Genomic DNA, 20116 nt, shown 5'->3' with positions numbered 1-20116 from the left:
GGGCAACAAGCCTGCTTAATCTCCACAATGGCCCCCCGCGGCGGGATGCCTGGCTTTCACCTTGGGGATGCCCAGTACGGGTTATCTTACAGGGAAAAACCAGGACGGGTTCCCAATGCAAGCGCCAAGATGCCCGTAGGGTGATAGCTGCGCTCTATAAGTACATCAATCAATCAATCTCAGCAGTGACCAGAGCTGGGTGCTTTGAACCTGATGAACACAAAATGCACCTCACCAGTTACTACTTAAAACATTCGGTCTATGTCAAATCCAGTAACTCTCAAGGAACTGTGCCGCATTTGATCGATTTCATGGGAGATAAGATAAGAAGTTAGAATGTTGTATGTTCTAATATGTGTATAGGAAAAATACCACCAGTTTAAAGGGTTGATCAAAAGGAGGGCTAGCTAACAGATCAGAAGCAAACATTGACACCTTATTTGAAAGAAGGGCTGGAGTCGCAGCCAACCATAAAGCTGTATACAGTACTGATGTAAGCAGCAGAAGTGCCCATCTTATGGGCCAATAACTGTAACTAATAGCTGAGCTTGGACTCTGCCCACCATCACCTCAGTTTATGTTACACCCATCCCAGGCTTTAACCAATGGTTGGGCTGCGACACTGCACACCATCACCTCAGCTTATGTTACCCTCATCCTAGGTGGCAACCAATGGCTGGGCTGGGAAACTGCCCACCATCACCTCAGCTTATGTTACCCTCATCCTAGGTGGTAACCAATGGCTGGGCTGGGAAACTGCCCACCATCACCTCAGCTTATGGTACCCCCATCCCAGGCTTTAACCAATGGCTGGCCCTGGACTCTGCCCACCATCATCTCAGCTTATGTTACCCCCATCCCAGGCTGTAACCAATGGCTGGGCTTGGACTCTGCCCACCATCACCTCAGTTTATGGTACCCCCATCCCAGGCTGTAACCAATGGCTGGCCCTAGACTCTGCCTACCATCACCTACACTTATGGTACCCCCATCCCAGGTTGTAACCAATGGCTGGCCCTGGACTCTGCCCACCATCATCTCAGCTTATGCTACCCTCATCCAAGGCTGTAACCAATGGCTGGCCCTGGACTCTGCCCACCATCACCTCAGCTTATGGTACCCCCATCCTAGGCTGTAACCAATGGCTGGCCCTGGACTCTGCCCACCATCATCTCAGCTTAATGCTACCCTCATCCCAGGCTGTAACCAATGGCTGGGCTGGAACACTGTCCACCATCACCTCAGCCTATGTTACCCCCATCCCAGGTAAACATCCATAAGGCTGGTGTTATGGGCAACAGAAAGAGTCTTAAAACAAAGTGCTTTAACCACAATCAGAGCAGTGAGGGCATGAGGCACAAACAATATGCAAAAGGCAAAGACATTTGAGCCATGAGATGTAAAATGGGCAGATGTCCAGAACACAGACCACCAAGGCAGAGAACATGACTAAAGGACAGAGTCCAAAAACAGGGAGACTTTATAACAGACAGAGTCCTAGGACAGGGACCCCTGCAGTTATTTCCTTCCAGACCAGACTGGTGTACGGACATGCTGTGCCTGGATCGGCATGGCACCAGTGGGAAACAAGAATTTCTTTTCCAAGGAGCTGCAAGAGAAGAAGCCAACTAGACCCGATCTCACCTATGTTGTAAATCTAAGCCCCCTCACTCCTGATCTTTGTAGGGTCCAGGTTACCCTCATCCTCAGGCCCTTCTGCCCATGACCTATTAGGGTCAACTCCAAAAACTATGAATGAGCTTCCATTAGTTTGCAGTCCAGCATGAACAGCTGGCAAATGTCTGGCGTTTCCTCTTAACTTTCCATATGAACTGGATTTTTACTAGACTAAGAAGCAGAGAACCTCCTTCACGTAAAGGGTATTTTCATTCTGCATTTGGCCAATTGTCTATAGGAGTCGATTTGTTTCTAAATAATATAATTAGGAAAAAAGGTTTTTTTATTAGATTTTATTAAATATATTTTTTACTAGTAAGCATTTCATGCCTTTCTGTGATTTAAACTGTTTTCGATGCAGCTGTAACTGTTGATATGGACCATTGGGTTTCTAAATAAACTATTTAAAAAAAGCAAAAATAAATACACAAGTTAACTGTTTTGTTGCTTCAATTCAGCCCATGCGAATGCTTCCAATGCCTGATGGCAGAAAATGCAATCTGAGGATGACACTCGCGCACTGGGGCATTGTGGGCCTAGGGTCGTGTTATCCTTTTCAACTTCCTCCCCTACCCAAGCATTAGATGAATAACAGCTTGTGAAAGTAAAATAGGTTCCCACTGCATACTATGGTACATCATCGTGCTCCGCCTTGGCCTCTCCTAAATTCTGCAAGGCTCTGAAACTTATTCCATTGCCCACAATGTTCCTGGCACACGCGACAAAAATGATAACATTGCAAAGAATATAGGTAACCCGTTCCTGGTCCGCACTAGTCACTCTAGTCCTGTCCAGCAAGTGCTTCTCCACTTACCGTTATTGTCTATGTAGGTGGTCTCCTGCTTCACCTGGTCCATGGGAACGCCATAGATTTCCACTCGCACTAGCGGGTCCACAATGTCATACGCGCTGTTCTCCACCTTGGGCAGCTGCTGAGCGCTGATGACCTGCAACAGCAAAACACATCCAGCTGATTCCATCACATTGGGAGTCATACCTCCACGGAATCAGTTTTAGGACCTTTGGGAGGAAATTGTAGTCTATGTGCCATGAATGAAAGGCAGGACATCAATGGACTAGCTGGAGAGACCTATCAGCAGCCTGCAATCACAGGGTCCTAGCTCTACCCTCTCTGGAAGGAATATCCCTAATTTCAGACTATGGGCTGCATTACTATAAACATTTTACCCTTTGTATCTGTGTAGCTACCTGCACCTGCACTGGATAATATTCTTAAATTACTAGGGTTTGGAGATTGGTCACAGCTTGTGAAATGTCTAGCCCAAGTCTACCATCAGAAGTACCAAACACACAAAATGTGATGGGAGGACGCCTGTAATAAGTCTAACCACTGGGAACCGCTCAGGGTAACATTCCAACCAATCGTTGCTTCGCCCACCATGCCCCCCTCGATTATCCCCGAGCCATAAGCAAATCAGCAATGATCCTGCTCTCTTCGGGCTGGACTCCTCCTACTGGAGCAGGGTCAAGGCTGATTTGCATATGGATGGGTAACATCTGGGGTAGCAAAGTGAGCAAAAGAACGATGGGTTGGAATGCTTCCCGAGCGGCGGCAGTGGTTGGGCTTATTACAAGCTTTCCTCCCATCACCTTTTGTGTGTTTTATCTGGGAGACATCTGTTACATCGCGGTCTTCACACCGCAATACCTTTACAATGCAGGCATTACAACGCAAGTCATTACTACGAGTTGCGCTGGATGGCGCTCTAAGCTAAGTAATGGTATGATTTACTATTCCAATACCTTCCCTACTGTAACGTAGGCTGGAGTTGGAATAGTAAATCATACTATTCCTAAGTCCAGCGCCCTCCAGCGCAAGTCGTTGTAACGCCTTGCGTTGTAATACCTACGTTGTAAAGATATTGCGATGTGAAGACCGCGATGTAATATCACATATTAGTTTGATCTACCAATTAGAAGTAGCCAGTGGCAGTTTGGATCTGGTTACCTCTTTTGTCACAATTCCTGACAGACAGTGTTAAAACATGTGACCTCAATCAAGTATATTTCTGGTGGCCGTTCAATCTGTTACTGTGGTGTCTGATCTGACCCCTTTTCTAGCGGCGACTACGGCGTAGATATTACATTATACATTCTGGGGCGTCTAGAGGCTCTGCAATTGGGAACACTACTTTAATACTCACTCAATGACACATGAGAGCATTCTCATGATGGCCACTTCCGCCAAGGAAGGAAAGGAGATGCTATCAACCAAAGTTGGTAAGAGACATTGAAAGGTTGCGTTAGATGCTACTTTGCGGATGGCGACACCGCTTGCCCACGACCCAAACATTACCAGTCTGGCTCAGCTAATCTGAAGGCAGGAGAAGCAGGCAACATCCTTGTGACAATTTAGAAGAAGGACCTGGGACGCAAGTAGACAAAACTCTATAAATAACACGATGCAAAGCATTCTCACTTGTATGTTTAATTCGACGGGTGAGTAGCCATCCTTGCCCTCCGGCTGTTCTGGATTAAAGTTGCCGTCAATTTTCCGAAGGAAACTTGGTTTCAGAAGGTATCCACAGGCAGCATTCTGGTGAAAGAGACCATCACAGAGGTCCATGTCTACACCGGCCGTCTGGAAATTTAGGGCCACTGTAAGCAAAGTAAGAAGAACATTCCTCAGCAAATGTGGCTTTTGACAACACAAGCTTTTAAGACTACAACCTCCATCATACACCTGCAACAGAGTGGCTAGAATAGCACTGCTCGCAGCCTTGGGTGTGATAAATACAGTGGTGTCCAATGTAGATTCCGATGGAATGGATTCCTGCAAAAAATTCCAAAGATATCCAAATAGAAGGAAATTTACATATGCAGGGCCCAATTCACAGAACTAACTTAAGACAAAATCCTAAATTTACTACCATTTTGGTATTCCCAGAAGGCAGTTACTCATTTTGGTATTCACAGAAGGCACTTACTCATTTCGGTATTCACAGTAGTTAGGAGTCCTAAAGTTAGGACTCCTATATGCCTTCTGTGAATACCGAAAGTCTTAAAATTAGGATTTTTCTCAGTTTAGGAGTCCTAAAGTTAGGAGTCCTAACTTTACTACTACTAAATTGAAAAAAATCCTGATTTTAAGACTACTAAATTGAGAAAAATCCTAATTTTAAGACTTTCGGTATTCAGAGAAGGCATTTAGGAGTCCTAAAGTTAGGAGTCCTAACTTTACTACTCCTAAACTGAGAAAAATCCTAATTTTTTTTTTTTTGAAACAATTTTTATTGGAAGTACACATCAGGTCAATTCACTAATTTTAAGACTTTCGGTATTCACAGAAGGCATTTAGGAGTCCTAAAGTTAGGACTCCTAACTTCTGTGAATACCGAAATGAGTAAGTGCCTTCTGTGAATACCAAAATGAGAGTACGTTTAGGATTTTGTCTTAAGTTAGTTCTGTGAATCGGGCCCAATAAGTCCTAATATAGGTAATTTAAATAGCTTATGATTGGTCTGTAAACCTTATCTGGATCCAGCCCTTGTTGACTTACTTTGGACGCCTGCTCCTTATGACCGGCTCTAGGGACCTGCCAACAGTTTGAAAAACGCGTCTGTCAAGATGTCCTTTTCTCACAGAAACAGGTACCCCTTGAGCCATCACGTTACACTCACATCATCTGCCCTCTGTGTCAATGACATCCCGCAGGTGTAGACCCAGTGCCTCATCAGCTTTGGTTGTACACAAGGGGCTATCTCATGCCAGAGGCGGGATCGGCATCAGGGCGTCATCCACAGATCCACTCTTAACTTCTACTTCCACCCCTGGAGTTCCGCACCCAGACGACTAACTTCAGTCTCCTCTACAAGGCTGGACTCCAAGGTTCACACAAGCTTTTGAACCCAGAAACTGCTGAGATGGTCTTTTTCCACACAATGGGTCCTGAAACCCTTGGCTATAATAACACCTGCTCGCGGACTCCCTCTCACCAGCGGCCTGGAATTCTGATAAGCTGAGAGTTAAACCCTTAATAGCTACTGCTCTAGCTGGGTGAGGTGCCAGAAAATCATAACGAAAATATTGTCTGTCAGGATAAGGTGTCCTAAATGTACACTAAAACTAATTTGGACACAATGGGGCATATTTACACCAGAATGGAGAAGCGTGGCGTTAAGCAAACATTGCTAATGCCAAGCTTCTCCAATCTGAAAACACAGGGATATGCTGTATTCACAAGAATGCGTCGCACCCCTGCGTTTCCCCTAGCACTGGCGCTGAGTACATCTGCCTAGCGCCAACGCACCATAGTGCAAGGGTGTCTGCATTGAGGGTAAGATTTTTATGTGCAGGAAGGTCCTCCTTCTTGAACATAAACAATCTTTAAATGCATTTTTGTAACTTCTGTGTGTGCTGCTTAAAGCAGCACACATAGAAGTTGTAAAACTGATTTTTTTATAAATGATTGTTTGTGTGCAGGAAGGGTCACCTTCCTGGACATAAACAATCATAGGCAATTTGCTGTTCCTATGTGTGCTGCACAAGGCAGTACACATGAAAACAGCACAAACGAGAAATCAAGCATTTCTCCTCGTTTTGCCTGTTTAAGACCAGGTTTGGTCTTAATTTTGGCGCTTCTCCTATTTACGCTGCTCTTGTAAATAGGGGACAGCGCCAAAATCAATGGGTGTTGCAGTGGAACGCCCACCGCAACACCCACTGCCCACCCCTTTCACGCTAAATACAGTGTGAAAGTGGTCTTCTATTTACAAGGCAGCTTTAAGCCATGGTAAGTGGCTTAACGCTGCCTTGTAAATAAGGCGAGGCCCCTATCGCCACCACAACTTCACCGAAGTGGCAATAGGGGCTTGTAAATATGCCCCCATATTCCTGTCAAATGATAGTTTTACTAACGATTTTAGCCTTAGCAGTTGCTTTATGGAGTTGTCAAGTTTGGTCAAATGCAAAACTCGAATATGATAGACGCAATGAAAATAACACTGGCGGAGCTTCCAGAAGCTTGCTCAACAACACAAGAGTTGATTCAGAGTTTGGCGGGCGGGGTTATGTACGTCACAAACGTGATGGAAATGCCGTCCGCCATATTATAAGTGACACTGGATATAAATATGATGCACTTGTAATAGTGCGGGGGGATATCCGTCATGTTTGTGACAGGGTAACGCGTCCGCCAAAGTCCAAATCAGACCCCTGATCTCTTCACATGAACTCGAGGGGCAAACTAAGTCCGGCTCCCATGCACACACATCCTACGTACATCTGAGACACAATGTTATTCTGGTTGGTAGTATGAAATGTTCAAAGCAATAATATCACAGGAAGATAAAATAAACAAAGAGGCGGCCTAGCCCTGTGTGCTGGTCTGCACAACGGCTGGCTCCGGAGCTCTCCTGTCCCACACAAAGGGCCGGCCTAGCCCTGTGTGCTGGTGTGCACAAGGGTGGCTCCGGAGCTCTCCTGTCCCACACAAAGGGCCGGCCGAGCCCTGTGTGCTGGTGTGCACAGGGGCGGCTCTGGAGCTCTCATGTCCCACGCAAAGGGCCGGCCTAGCCCTGTGTGCTGGTCTGCACAGGGGCGGCTCTGAAGCTCTCCTGTCCCACACAAAGGGCCGGCCGAGCCCTGTGTGCTGGTGTGCACAGGGGCGGCTCCGGAGCTCTCCATTCCCACACAAAGGGTCAGCCTAGCCCTGTGTGCTGGTGTGCACAGGGGCGGCTCCGGAGCTCTCCTGTCCCACACAAAGGGCCGGCCGAGCCCTGTGTGCTGGTGTGCACAGGGGCGGCTCCGGAGCTCTCCTGTCCCACACAAAGGGCCGACCTAGCCCTGTGTGCTGGTCTGCACAGGGGCGGCTCCGGAGCTCTCATGTCCCACACAAAGGGCCGGCCTAGCCCTGTGTACTGGTCTGCACAGGGGCGGCTCCGGAGCTCTCCTGTCCCACACAAAGGGCCGGCCTAGCCCTGTGTGCTGGTCTGCACAGGGGCGGCTCTGAAGCTCTCCTGTCCCACACAAAGGCCCGGCCTAGCCCTGTGTGCTGGTGTGCACAAGGGTGGCTCTGGAGCTCTCCTGTCCCACACAAAGGGCCGGCCGAGCCCTGTGTGCTGGTCTGCACAACGGCTGGCTCCGGAGCTCTTCTGTCCCACACAAAGGGCCGGCCGAGCCCTGTGTGCTGGTGTGCACAGGGGCGGCTCCGGATCTTTCCTGTCCCACACAAAGGGCCGGCCTAGCCCTGTGTGCTGGTCTGCACAGGGGCGGCTCTGAAGCTCTCCTGTCCCACACAAAGGGCCGGCCGAGCCCTGTGTGCTGGTGTGCACAGGGGCGGCTCCGGAGCTCTCCATTCCCACACAAAGGGTCAGCCTAACCCTGTGTGCTGGTGTGCACAGGGGCGGCTCCGGAGCTCTCCTGTCCCACACAAAGGGCCGGCCGAGCCCTGTGTGCTGGTGTGCACAGGGGCGGCTCCGGAGCTCTCCTGTCCCACACAAAGGGCCGGCCTAGCCCTGTGTGCTGGTCTGCACAGGGGCGGCTCCGGAGCTCTCCTGTCCCACACAAAGGCCCGGCCTAGCCCTGTGTGCTGGTGTGCACAAGGGTGGCTCTGGAGCTCTCCTGTCCCACACAAAGGGCCGGCCGAGCCCTGTGTGCTGGTCTGCACAACGGCTGGCTCCGGAGCTCTTCTGTCCCACACAAAGGGCCGGCAGAGCCCTGTGTGCTGGTGTGCACAGGGGCGGCTCCGGATCTTTCCTGTCCCACACAAAGGGCCGGCCTAGCCCTGTGTGCTGGTCTGCACAGGGGCGGCTCCGGAGCTCTCCTGTCCCACACAAAGGGCCAACCTAGCCCTGTGTGCTGGTGTGCACAGGGGCGGCTCCGGAGCTCTCCTGTCCCACACAAAGGGCCAACCTAGCCCTGTGTGCTGGTGTGCACAGGGACGGCTCCGGAGCTCTCCTGTCCCACACAAAGGGCCGGCCTAGCCCTGTGTGCTGGTGTGCACAGGAGCGGCTCCGGAGCTCTCCTGTCCCACACAAAGGGCCAACCTAGCCCTGTGTGCTGGTGTGTACAGGGGCAGCTCCGGAGCTCTACTGTCCCACACAAAGGGCCAGCCTAGCCCTGTGTGCTGGTGTGCACAGGGGCGGCTCCGGAGCTCTCCATTCCCACACAAAAAGGGCCGGCCTAGCCCTGTGTGCTGGTGTGCACAGGGGCGGCTCCAGGGCTCTCCTGTCTCACACAAATGGCCGGCCTAGCCCTGTGTGCTGGTCTGTACAGGGGCGGCTCCGGAGCTCTCCATTCCCACACAAAGGGCCGGCCTAGCCCTGTGTGCTGGTGTGCACAGGGGCGGCTCCGGAGCTCTCCATTCCCACACAAAGGGTCAGCCTAGCCCTGTGTGCTGGTGTGCACAGGGGCGGCTCCGGAGCTCTCCATTCCCACACAAAGGGCCGGCCTAGCCCTGTGTGCTGGTGTGCACAGGGGCGGCTCCGGAGCTCTCCATTCCCACACAAGGGGCCGGCCTAGCCCTGTGTGCTGGTGTGCACAGGGGCGGCTCCGGAGCTCTCCTGTCCCACACAAAGGGCCGGCCTAGCCCTGTGTGCTGGTGTGCACAGGGGCGGCTCCGGAGCTCTCCTGTCCCACACAAAGGGTCAGCCTAGCCCTGTGTGCTGGCCAAGCTTCTTTGGTGTATTTCTTTACCATACAGAAGCATTTCACCTTGGTACATATCAATGCTAGAAAGACATTTATTAATGGTGATAGTTTTTAAACATGAACTTAGAAACATTTATGGATCACCCCAAACACAAAGTCTGTTGTGAACTGACAGGCAAATCAAGTATATTATCAATTAGGGGGACTGTTGGGCTTTTATGAGAGGTCCAGCATACATGCCCTTACAGTTATCCAAAACTGAAGAGTATGCAGTTCCTCAGAATAAGAGAGAGAGAGAGAGTGTTAATGTGTTAAGTAGTCATGTACAACCTAAACAGGGCCCACATTCCAATTATATATAGAGTAACATTATAGATTATTAATTCAAACGTAAATAGAGATTCTACAGTGCACGAACCTGAACTCAACATTTAAACCTGCCCTCATAAGTGTTAATAGGAAAAACGAGGCTCCGTGAGATATAATGCTTGCCCAGGATCACACCATTTTAACAAGCAGGGAAGCTGGTATGGATTCCAGGTTATCTGGTTTCACATTTTGAAATTCAGACATCAGAAGATTATCTCTGTCGTGCTCTCTCTTCAGTTTTACATCAAAAGTCGGTGTTTGGCTCCATGTTTGGACCACATAAAATGACACAGACATACCAGACCCACCTGGCAAGCCAAGAAATCATATATTTGGGAAGAGGGATCACACCACAAACACTCCTTCCGAAGCTACACCCCTGGCTACCTGTGTGGCAGCGGTACCCTCTAGAGGAGGAAGGAAGGGGTGGAGGGGTCCAGCGGCAGTAATGGGGGCCAATGACAGCAAAGAACCCAGTGCACAGACTCATGCGCACAGCAATGCTCCAAGGGCCGCTGGAGGCCATGGCTGCTGTTGCTTGGGGTGAGCAAAGGCAGCTGCCTGTAGCATGTGGTGGGGATTGATAAAACAAGAGTACAAAGGTGTGCATCTCACCACCACATATGTACATTGTATGAATTTTTCCGTCCAAAACGGCGAGATTGCACCCACGGTTGAAGACACTGATGAACAGTAAAAGCAGGAAAATGGCCACAATAACCATAGTAAGACTTTCCATCTACACAGGAGTGTTGGTTTCCAGATAGATGCGACAAGAAACATGGGAATAACATCAAGACGCAAGAAACTTTTTGTGTTTTTATATTGGGAGGGAGGATGTTTGGATTTAGCGTGAGAAATGATAGATGACATATTACCTGATTGTATTTTGATTGCCCTCATTAGGAGCGTTTGGTTGAGTTCACATGTTTTAATTAATTATTATTGTAAATTATATGGCATTGAAGTAGGGAGAGTAAAAGTATAATGTTTTCGTGTTAGAACACAGATACAGCATTCTGGGAGTTGTAGTTTTACAGTTGATCTCTCATTAAAGGGAGAGCGTTAAATTCTGATGTTTAAACTGTCAGTTAGGTGACTGCACACCTGAAGGCATGGGGAGGAGCTACACACGGTGGCGACAGATTGCATTTGTTTAAAAAGCCACAGTGAATGAAGACGTGCAGAGGCACTCGCCATAACAATTAACTCGGGTCTCTGACTGATGTTTTTAAAGTTATGCTTGTCACGGTAAGCGCGCTCGCAATTAGTTTGTGTTACTAAAGCTTTAGGACTGACATGGGGTTAATGGGGACAATGGCAGTAATCTTAGAATGTAAAGAGATATGCTGTATCTTTCTCTCACAGGGCCGTTGAATTCGAATCGAGGCTTCAGTTTTTATTAATATGTGAACCATATTGAAAGTTAAGTCGAGTTTTTATGTGCATGCAGCGCTATTGATAGATAAATACAGTTCATTAGGTCATTGAGAAGTATTATGAGAGGCATTGTGTTTGTGCATAGATGAAAAGTGGTACATTTTTCAAAAACTAATGGTGTTGTGTTTATGGGTTTGTTATAGATACCCCTGACGAAGGGAAATCCTTTTTCCCGAAATGCATTGGGTGCATTGGTAAATAAAGTCGTGACATGTGGAAACCCCTCCTGTTTGTAATTATTCTTGGAGCATATTCGGGCATGGATAAAATAAATCGATTAAAAATGGAAAAAGAAGAAAAGGAACAGTATTAAAGAGTATATAAATTGAAGAAAATATATTGACAAACTTGATTTATTGGATTCATTGGAGTGACGGGCAAGGCTGTGCTGCGTGTAAAGGGATCTAACTGGGTCCCTGTGTATTCGTTTCTAATTCGCAAGCGCAATTGGACGGAGCGCGTATCTCGCATTGCACGCCATAATAGGTCTGAAGCAGATAAACAGAGTTAAAAAAAGATTGATAAAACAAGAGTACAAAGGTGTGCATCTCACCACCACATATGTACAATGTGGTGGGGTCCCTCAACTCCTGCTGGCTGGGCTCAAGACAGCAAGCCCTTCCGCCTATGCTTCATGTGTACCCCAACACCACGGGTAGCATGTCGGTGCACATTGAAATCTTGGGTCATTATGAACCCCTGGGTGCATGCACGGCCCCCTGCACTCTCTGGACACCACCATTTATTTACTCTGGTTATCGTCTTCCACCGTCGCCATCTGTCTCCTACGATGCCCCCCATCCATCTAGTCCTCTTCTAGCCTGTGCGCTTTAGGTGTCATTGCCTCGCTCGTGCAGCTCCCAGCTTGTCTAACTGAGAAGCCTCAGAAGTGGCACGTCGTCTTGACTGGAGCATCCTCGGCATAGTGTGCCTGCTGCTCAGGATCCTAGCCACTGACTGAGAGAGGCTGCATGACAGCTCCCCTGATCTCATGCCCCTGGAAGAAAGGATACAAAAGGGGGTGGTGATGGACGGAGCATCAGAACCAATCAAACACTCACACCCAGTCCACAGATCTGGGTTTGATCCATCACCGTTCTTTAGCCCACTCTGCCACCCCAGTTCAGACATGGCCATATGCAAATCAGTCTGACCCTGTGCCTCATGGGAACAGTCCAGCCCGAACTGCCAAGCCATTCCTTCCCTGGACCGGAAACAAGCTTCCTAGGACCGGTTTCTGGCATTTCAGCCGTCTTCAGCCAGGCTTGCTTGAATCCAGTGGCAAAGTGAGCAAGGGACTCACGTCTGAGCATACCCTGCCAACTTATGGCGAACAAAGCGGTACAAAAGGGGGTGGTGATGGACGGAGCATCAGAACCAATCAAACACTCACACCCAGTCCACAGATCTGGGTTTGATCCATCACCGTTCTTTAGCCCACTCTGCCACCCCAGTTCAGACATGGCCATATGCAAATCAGTCTGACCCTGTGCCTCATGGGAACAGTCCAGCCCGAACTGCCAAGCCATTCCTTCCCTGGACCGGAAACAAGCTTCCTAGGACCGGTTTCTGGCATTTCAGCCGTCTTCAGCCAGGCTTGCTTGAATCCAGTGGCAAAGTGAGCAAGGGACTCATGTCTGAGTATACCCTGCCAACTTATGGCGAACAAAGCGGTACAAAAGGGGGTGGTGATGGATGGAGCATCAGAACCAATCAAACACTCACACCCAGTCAACAGATCTGGGTTTGATCCATCACCGTTCTTTAGCCCACTCTGCCACCCCAGTTCAGACATGGCCATATGCAAATCAGTCTGACCCTGTGCCTCATGGGAACAGTCCAGCCCGAACTGCCAAGCCATTCCTTCCCTGGACCGGAAACAAGCTTCCTAGGACCGGTTTCTGGCATTTCAGCCGTCTTCAGCCAGGCTTGCTTGAATCCAGTGGCAAAGTGAGCAAGGGACTCACGTCTGAGCATACCCTGCCAACTTATGGCGAACAAAGCAAAAACCAAAGGAAATGATGGACGGGGTGCTGAACATCACATCTCATGTGCCAGATCACAAATGACCGCCCACAGCTACCAATGGCGAGTCGAGGAAGCTAAAAATCCTGTTTATAGATTGCAGACCTAGTATTCAGAACTCTCTGGCCTGGAACAAATAGTAATGCATAAGAAACTGCCATGGGCGCCCCGTGTGTTACCAAATAAAAAACAAGCATTGGCATAGCCAATAGGTCTCGCCTTTGGGACCTTATAAGTGCTTAGCCATGCAACAGTTGCATAACTAAATACTTATAAGGTCCCAAAAGCGAAACCTATTGGCTATGGAAAGCAGCTGTGCGGCCTCGAAAGTAAAAGTGATCGCGATCAAACATCAAAGCGGCCGTTAAAGTGAAAGTAATCGCGGTAAAGCGCGGTGCGTGCGCCCGCGCACATGCACTGTAGCTCTAGGCTGGCCTGATAGCACTTTTTGGAGCGCTGGGTCAGGCAAGACCTAAAAAAAACTTTTAGTCATGAGGCACAGCAGACACGCTGCTCTACAAAACGGCAAAGCCAATAGCTCGCACATAGGCGAGGCCTATTGACTTTGCTAATGTTTATTCCTAATAGTAGTTCTGCGCTTTGAGTACGATAAAAAGAAAAAAAACTCCCTGAAGTAAGGTACCTCTGTTGCCCACTGTTCAAACAAGCAAGGGCACTTTTCTAGCGCTGTGTGCTGGTTACATGGCTCACTACTGCGGCGCTTAAAGGCAGAAATAGTCTGAATTGCGTTTCTAGGGCGGCATTTTCAGGGATCTTCTGATTAGTGCTTAGAAAATGTACATTTTATTGCTGTATCGAGGGTCATCGCTTTAGTGAAATCAATGTGAATACTTGAATATTTGCAGTGCCCGATACTGTCCTGTTGTCTACGAGTAAACAGGTGATCCTGCCTTGTTCGGATTGCAGAGCAGAATGTTTCTCGTGATTGCTGCATCCGTCACTTCCTTTTGAAGGGGAGCTCGTGCGCTCAGATGGCTCAGTGAGCTACGGCTCGCTGCTGTCATCTAGCGTGACCTGTGGGCCCCGAGTTCGAGTCCCAGGAAGGCTCCCTTGCCACTCCTTCTGTATCTAGCACTGTGTGTTATTTTCAGTGCTTAGAAGCGGCAGAAGAGTAGTATGGAGCTGTATATGCATTACAAGTTGCAGAGTTATTATTAAACTCATGGGATGACCCTGATGTATAGAAACCGAACGCCGGCATAATGACGCAGCGTGCTGGTTAAGGTGGGGCTGCCTGGAACAGTAAATTAGTATTTAACACACATTTCAGCAATAGAGCCCCAAACTGTTCTTTTCTATTTCAGATATGCGTGCTTATTTTTTTGTAATCGGTTTAGGGTTTTTGATGTACAAGTCCCACCTTTCTATTCTTGAAGCGCTAATCATGTTTACAGCTACAATCAATAGCCGCGGAAACAGATATTTTTTAACAAAGTCCTCCAAGAAACAAATGAAAATAAATTGAGAGTCTACCGACAATGTCTCAGTAAACTATTGGTTGGCACACTGTGCGGCTATTGGGGTCTCAGTTTTAGGAAATGTTTGTACAGGGCACTAGTTACCAAGCAAAGTCTCAGTAAAGGATGAGTTTGAACAGGTGTGGCTATTAGGGTCTCAGTTTTTAGAAATAGTGGCACAGGGCACTAGTTCTCACAGTGAGTCTTAGTAAAGTATGGCTTTGCACTTTGTGTGGCTATTGGGGTCTCAGTTTGAGGAAATGGTAAAAAAGGGCACTAGTCTCAGTAAAGTATCTGTGTGCACACTGTGCGGCTATTGGAATCTCAGTTTTAGGAATTGGTGGCACAGGGCCTACTTCTCAGACAAAGTCTCAGTAAGGAGCGGATTTGCACCCGGTGTGGCTTTTGGGGTCTTAGTTTTAGGAAATGGTGGCATAGGGCATTTGTTATCAAACAAAGTCTCAGTAAAGTATAGGTTTGCACACTGTGCGCCTTTTGGGGTTTTTAGATTTATGAAATTGTGGCAGAGCTCACTAGTTTTATAAAACATTGGCTGTATATAGTACATTTTTATTTTTCACCATTATTATGTCAAACATCCCTGTAATGTTCAGCGTTGTCTTTAATGCACATCTTGGCAAGTACCAGAGCAAAGTGCTGTTGGTTTTATCAGACTCGTAAGTGACCATGGAGACTTCATTGCTCCTTCTTGTCACGGGACCTCCCTGAACGTCGTTTTTTCCCATCTTAAAGAACACTAAACTACAGAGTGTCAAGTGTGAGATGGGCGCACAGGTAAGGGAAATAAAACCACAGGGATAGCTAAGGAGTAGGGGGTGAGCAAAGGAAGCATAAGACAGAACTGAATTCAGGGCCCGATGCACAAAGCCATTTTGCTATCGTAAACCCTTCGATTTGAAGAAGCACAGGGTCTGAGACTGCACAATTGCACTTTTCTCTGTTTCCTGAAGCCCAGTTGAGACTCAGAAAAGCCTCTCTGACTCACAAAAGGGGTTTGGGGATCCATTCTGAATCGCAGTTAGGATAGGGCATGAAAGGGGCCTCTCCTCATTACGAGTGCAGGTGCAAATCGTTGATCAGCTATGAACACCTCAAAGGAGATGGCAACTGATCTGCAAAGGAGAAGAGGCCGCTTTGTGAATGGTCAGTCAACATTCGTGCAGAGCAGGCAATGTTCCCCGAAACCACTGCCTGCGCCTCCTATGCATTCCGAAACCAGAAACTTATTTAGGTCTAGCTTGACAGTGCATCTGTTGCCAGACCGTACGTGAACAACATTAAACAAGCATTGGCATAGCCAATAGGTCTCGCCTTTGGGACCTTATAAGTGTTTAGTTATGCAGCATAATATCCTTGGTGCAACAACATCAAGTGTTGCATGGCTAAACACTTATAAGGTCCCAAAGGTGAGACCGATTGGCTATGCCAATGCTTGTTAGATCTCGCCTCAGACAGTACATGCACTGTCAGTTGCAAAACATAAGGTTAGCGTGCAGGGGAATTCTAGCCCCCCCAGTGCTTACCATTTGTTATCTTTATTGTCACTATCTTTTGCTTGCTTTTTATTCGTCAGCTTTTGTGGGCTTTCCTTCCGCTTCTGTTGTTTGTCCCTCCCCTGTCGTATGGACCCGTTACTTACTTCCACTGCTCCCTTTTTTCAAGCATTACTTTTTTTTGTTTTTGGTTACACACTGTACAAGTGTGCATGTGTTTTCCAGCTGTCTCCCATGTGTACTTTGTGTTCCTCTCTCCAGGCCTTGTGCTTCTACCTTACCCGCACACCTTTCGTTCATTCATATTGGTGCGCACCTACAAAATGACAGACAGCTGTGGCAACACTTTTTTTCTACGTTATTTTCAGCCATGCTGCACAGCTGCCATGCTGCTTTACTCATGGTCAAAACGAATATGACTCATAGGCGAGACCTATTGGCTTTAAATACAGTCAGAGTCCTGCCCACCCAGCTCATCATATGTTGACCTGATACAAGCCCCAAGCAGTAGAGTCATCACTGCTCGGCCCCTGCATATGAGCCGGGCACCCCCTCTTCTCACAGACCACAGTGGGGCGGGCTGGCAGTCATACAGCTATCGACCCAACGTGAGATGGCGGGATAGAAGGCGCTATCATGCATGCATCACATGTTCCATCCATCCTCAAACTCAACTGACCCCACTCATCCAAATTCTTCTCTCACAGTCAAACGCCTCTCAGAAGCACATGGGCTGCCTTTAAACGCTGCCTTCAAAGTTTAAAGGATGCATTCGAACCTGCAGCCTATCAAATTGGAGAGCGGTGGACCTAAGGCATGGACTCATTTAGGGGTCACCGGGGTCACAGCTGTGACCACTGGCTTGCTTTTTGCAACCCCTGCACTGCCTTTGCGACCCGTGGCCTCAGAGGGGGGACAGGCAAGGAAGTGACCCAGTGCTGAGATGCGCAGTGTTACTTTTACTGCAGCCTCTGCTGTATATTTATTTATTTGAACATTTGTAAAGCACGCTGTCACCATGGCAGGCATCCTGGCGCTAACTGAAACTAATGAGAAGAGGCCAGAGGCAGCAGGGGAACAAGATTAGTGGGCAGAAGAATTGGGCAAAAGCCAGGTTTTGATTCTTTTCCTAAAGGGTAGAAATTCAGAAATATGTCTAATTTCCACTGGGTGCGAATTCCAAAGCTTGGCAGCTGCCACATTGAAGGATCTGCCTCCGGATCTGAGTTTTTTTAATTTTGGGACCATTACCAGCTTAGCTTCAGAAGAGCGGAGCTGCCTAGCTGGGGAATACCAAGCAAATTTAGATTGGAGGGACGCAGGGCCTGTTGCATATAATGCTCTAAACACTATACAGAGGGCTTTAAATTGGACTCTCTGCCTCACCGGGAGCCAGTGGAGTTTGCTCAATGAGGAGGCTGCACTTGCTCTTCTAGGAAGCCCCAGTGCCAATTTTGCCGCTGCTGATTGGACTCTTTGGAGTCTGTCTAACAGGAAACCAGGGGATTCCAGCAACAGGGCGTTACAATAGTCGAGACGACTAAGGATGGTACAGCGTACCACCTGGGCCCGTGCCTGAGTGGGGAGGAGAGGTAATATCTTCCTTAGGGAGCGGAGGATGGCGAAGCAACAAGCAGAGATCTTGTGAATGTTCGTCTCCATACTGAGTTCCTGATTCAGCATGACCCCGAGGTTGCGGATTGTGGCTACTGGACGCACTATGGTCCCGGATTCAGGAGGCCAGAAGTTGTCTGGGAAGGGCCGAGGAATCTTAGTACTAGTGCTAAAAAGTACCTCCGTTTTCCCTACGTTGAATTGGAGGGAGTTGTTTTTTAGCCAGTAAGAGATGTCCCGTAGACATTTGTGAAAGGTCTCAATAGAGATAGAGTCTTCTCCCTCCAAGGAGAGTATCAACTGCGTATCGTCAGCGTAGTTGATAATTTTGATGTTGTAGCTTTTGATAAGCGAGATCAGAGTTCTTAGGTATAGATTAAAAAGAATTGGACTGATTGCAGAGCCCTGGGGGACCCCATGTGGGACCAGAGTGAACATCGACTGAAAAGGGGGAATGGATACCGCTTGCTGTCAATCCTGGAGGAACGAGTGGAACCATTGTACTGCTGAGCCTCTTATTCCTGCCTCAAACAGTCGTTTCAACAGAATATCATGGTTCACAGTGTCAAAGGCGGCAGACATGTCAAGCAGGATAAGGAACGCTGCCTGCCTTCTGTCTGCACGCCTCTGAAGCTCGTCCATCGCTGTGATCAAGTGGGCCTGAAACCAAATTGATCCGCGTCCAAAAGATGATGACGTTCCAGATGGGTAGAGAGGGTGTTACTAACCCAGCTTTCGACAATTTTGGCTGGGAAGGGTAGCAAAGATATGGGACGATAGTTCTTAGAGCAATCTGGGTCAAGAGAGGGTTTCTTCAACAGGGGGGAAACTAATGCCCGCTTCCACTGAGCAGGAACTATTCTGGTTGCAAGAGATTGGTTGCAAATAACGTGCAAAGAAGGAAGAAGTTCCAGCTCAAATTCTTTCCAAACTTTTTGAGGGACAGGGTCTAAAGGAGACCCAGAGGAGATCTTGCTGGCTAGTTTAACAAAGGCCTCATACGAGATAGAAGGGAGCTCAAGTAGGAAATCATTTGAGGCCAATGGTGGAACTGCTGTCTGATTCACGGGGGGTCTTGAATTAAGATCAGGGTATAGGGTGGTGTCAGGGGAGGCATCTAGGTCCTTAATGATGAGCTCGATTTTATTTTTAAAAAACGCAGCAAGATTGTCACAAAGATCTTGAGACGGGGTAATGGTGTTTTTGACACATTCCGGGTTGGTGACACTATTCAATATATTAAAGATGTTTCTAGAATTATTAGAAGAATTGCAGATCATGGATGAGTAGTAATCAGCTTTAGATTTTTTTATTAAGTTCTTATATTCCCGCATTTTATTTTTCCAAAGTTCTTTGGTGGTTTCAGAGTAATTTCGTCTCCACCTTCTCTCAGCCTGTTTACAACTATGTTTCAGATCTTTAAGGCTGTCATTAAACCAAGGCGCAGAATTGACGCTCCTGCATTTGCGAGTTTTAAGAGGGGCATGAACATCAAGGATAGTGGTAATCCTTGAACAGAGAGAGGAATAGTTATTATCAACCTGTTTATTCTCGTCAAAGAGATGATCTAAATGAAACACTTCCCCTATAGAGTGCAGACGAGTAAGGGCTTTCCAGTCTCTACACTTGGTTTTATTGGACATCCCAAGAGCTTTGGGATAGTCACTCTTAAGGTCTAAAAGGAACTTAATGAGTGAATGGTCAGTCCAATCCATGGGTAGAGTTTCTCCCATTGTTACTAACTGGGGGCCAGCAAACAATAGGTCTAAGAGGTGTCCACCCCTGTGGGTTGGTCCTGTGACCAACTGGGAGAGTCCAAGGCTCTTGCAGGAGTTCAGAAGGTTGCGAAGACCGGAGTCGAGGACGCCATTCTGCCATAGATTAAAGTCACCCAGAATTAACAATTTTTGATGCGAAAGTGCAATATTAGTTAAGATGGTCAAGAGCGCCTGTTGATGTTGAAGGCTAAACGCGCCCGGTGGACGATAGCAGACTATCCCGGTAACAATGTTTCCGGACCGAGTCTGAATAGATAGTCCAAGAAGTTCAGTTCCTTCGATCGAGTCTAGAGCACAGGACTTAATGTTGCAGGTTGCAGTGAAAATCACACCTACCCCCCCTCCTCTACCGTTAGGTCTAGGGATATGTAGGAATTTGAACCCAAGAGGACATGTAAAGCCCGGGTCGACCATGCAGTCAGGGCGCGTCCAAGTTTCTGTCATAAAAAGGACGTCAAGTTCGTGAGATTCAATAAGGAGTTGGATTTCAATACAGTGCTTGGGCAGGGACCTTACATTCAGAAGTCCACAATTCAACAGGTTGTTGGCCAGAAAGTCAGCTCGGGGCAGAGCCGTGTTAAGTAGAGAGAAGGTTCCTTTGTCAGCATGA

General features: G+C 48.0%; 1 protein-coding gene across 1 annotated transcript in view; it reads right to left on the bottom strand.

Moving 5' to 3' along the window:
• PLCD4 (phospholipase C delta 4) overlaps window positions 1–20116 on the bottom strand; it is a 514626-nt gene that overhangs the window by 40414 nt on the left and 454096 nt on the right. The window contains exons 14-15 of the mRNA XM_085650039.1: window positions 4118–4296; window positions 2492–2624 (exon numbers count right to left, since the gene is read on the bottom strand). Coding sequence (XP_085506165.1) covers window positions 2492–2624; window positions 4118–4296 — 312 coding nt within the window. The remainder of the gene's footprint in view (window positions 1–2491; window positions 2625–4117; window positions 4297–20116) is intronic.

Source organism: Triturus cristatus, chromosome 3_2 (assembly GCF_964204655.1).
Source record: "Triturus cristatus chromosome 3_2, aTriCri1.1, whole genome shotgun sequence".
Classification (NCBI taxonomy): domain Eukaryota; kingdom Metazoa; phylum Chordata; class Amphibia; order Caudata; family Salamandridae; genus Triturus; species Triturus cristatus.
Note: the sequence above shows the minus strand (reverse complement) of the source record. Positions and strands in the feature narration are given on the sequence as shown.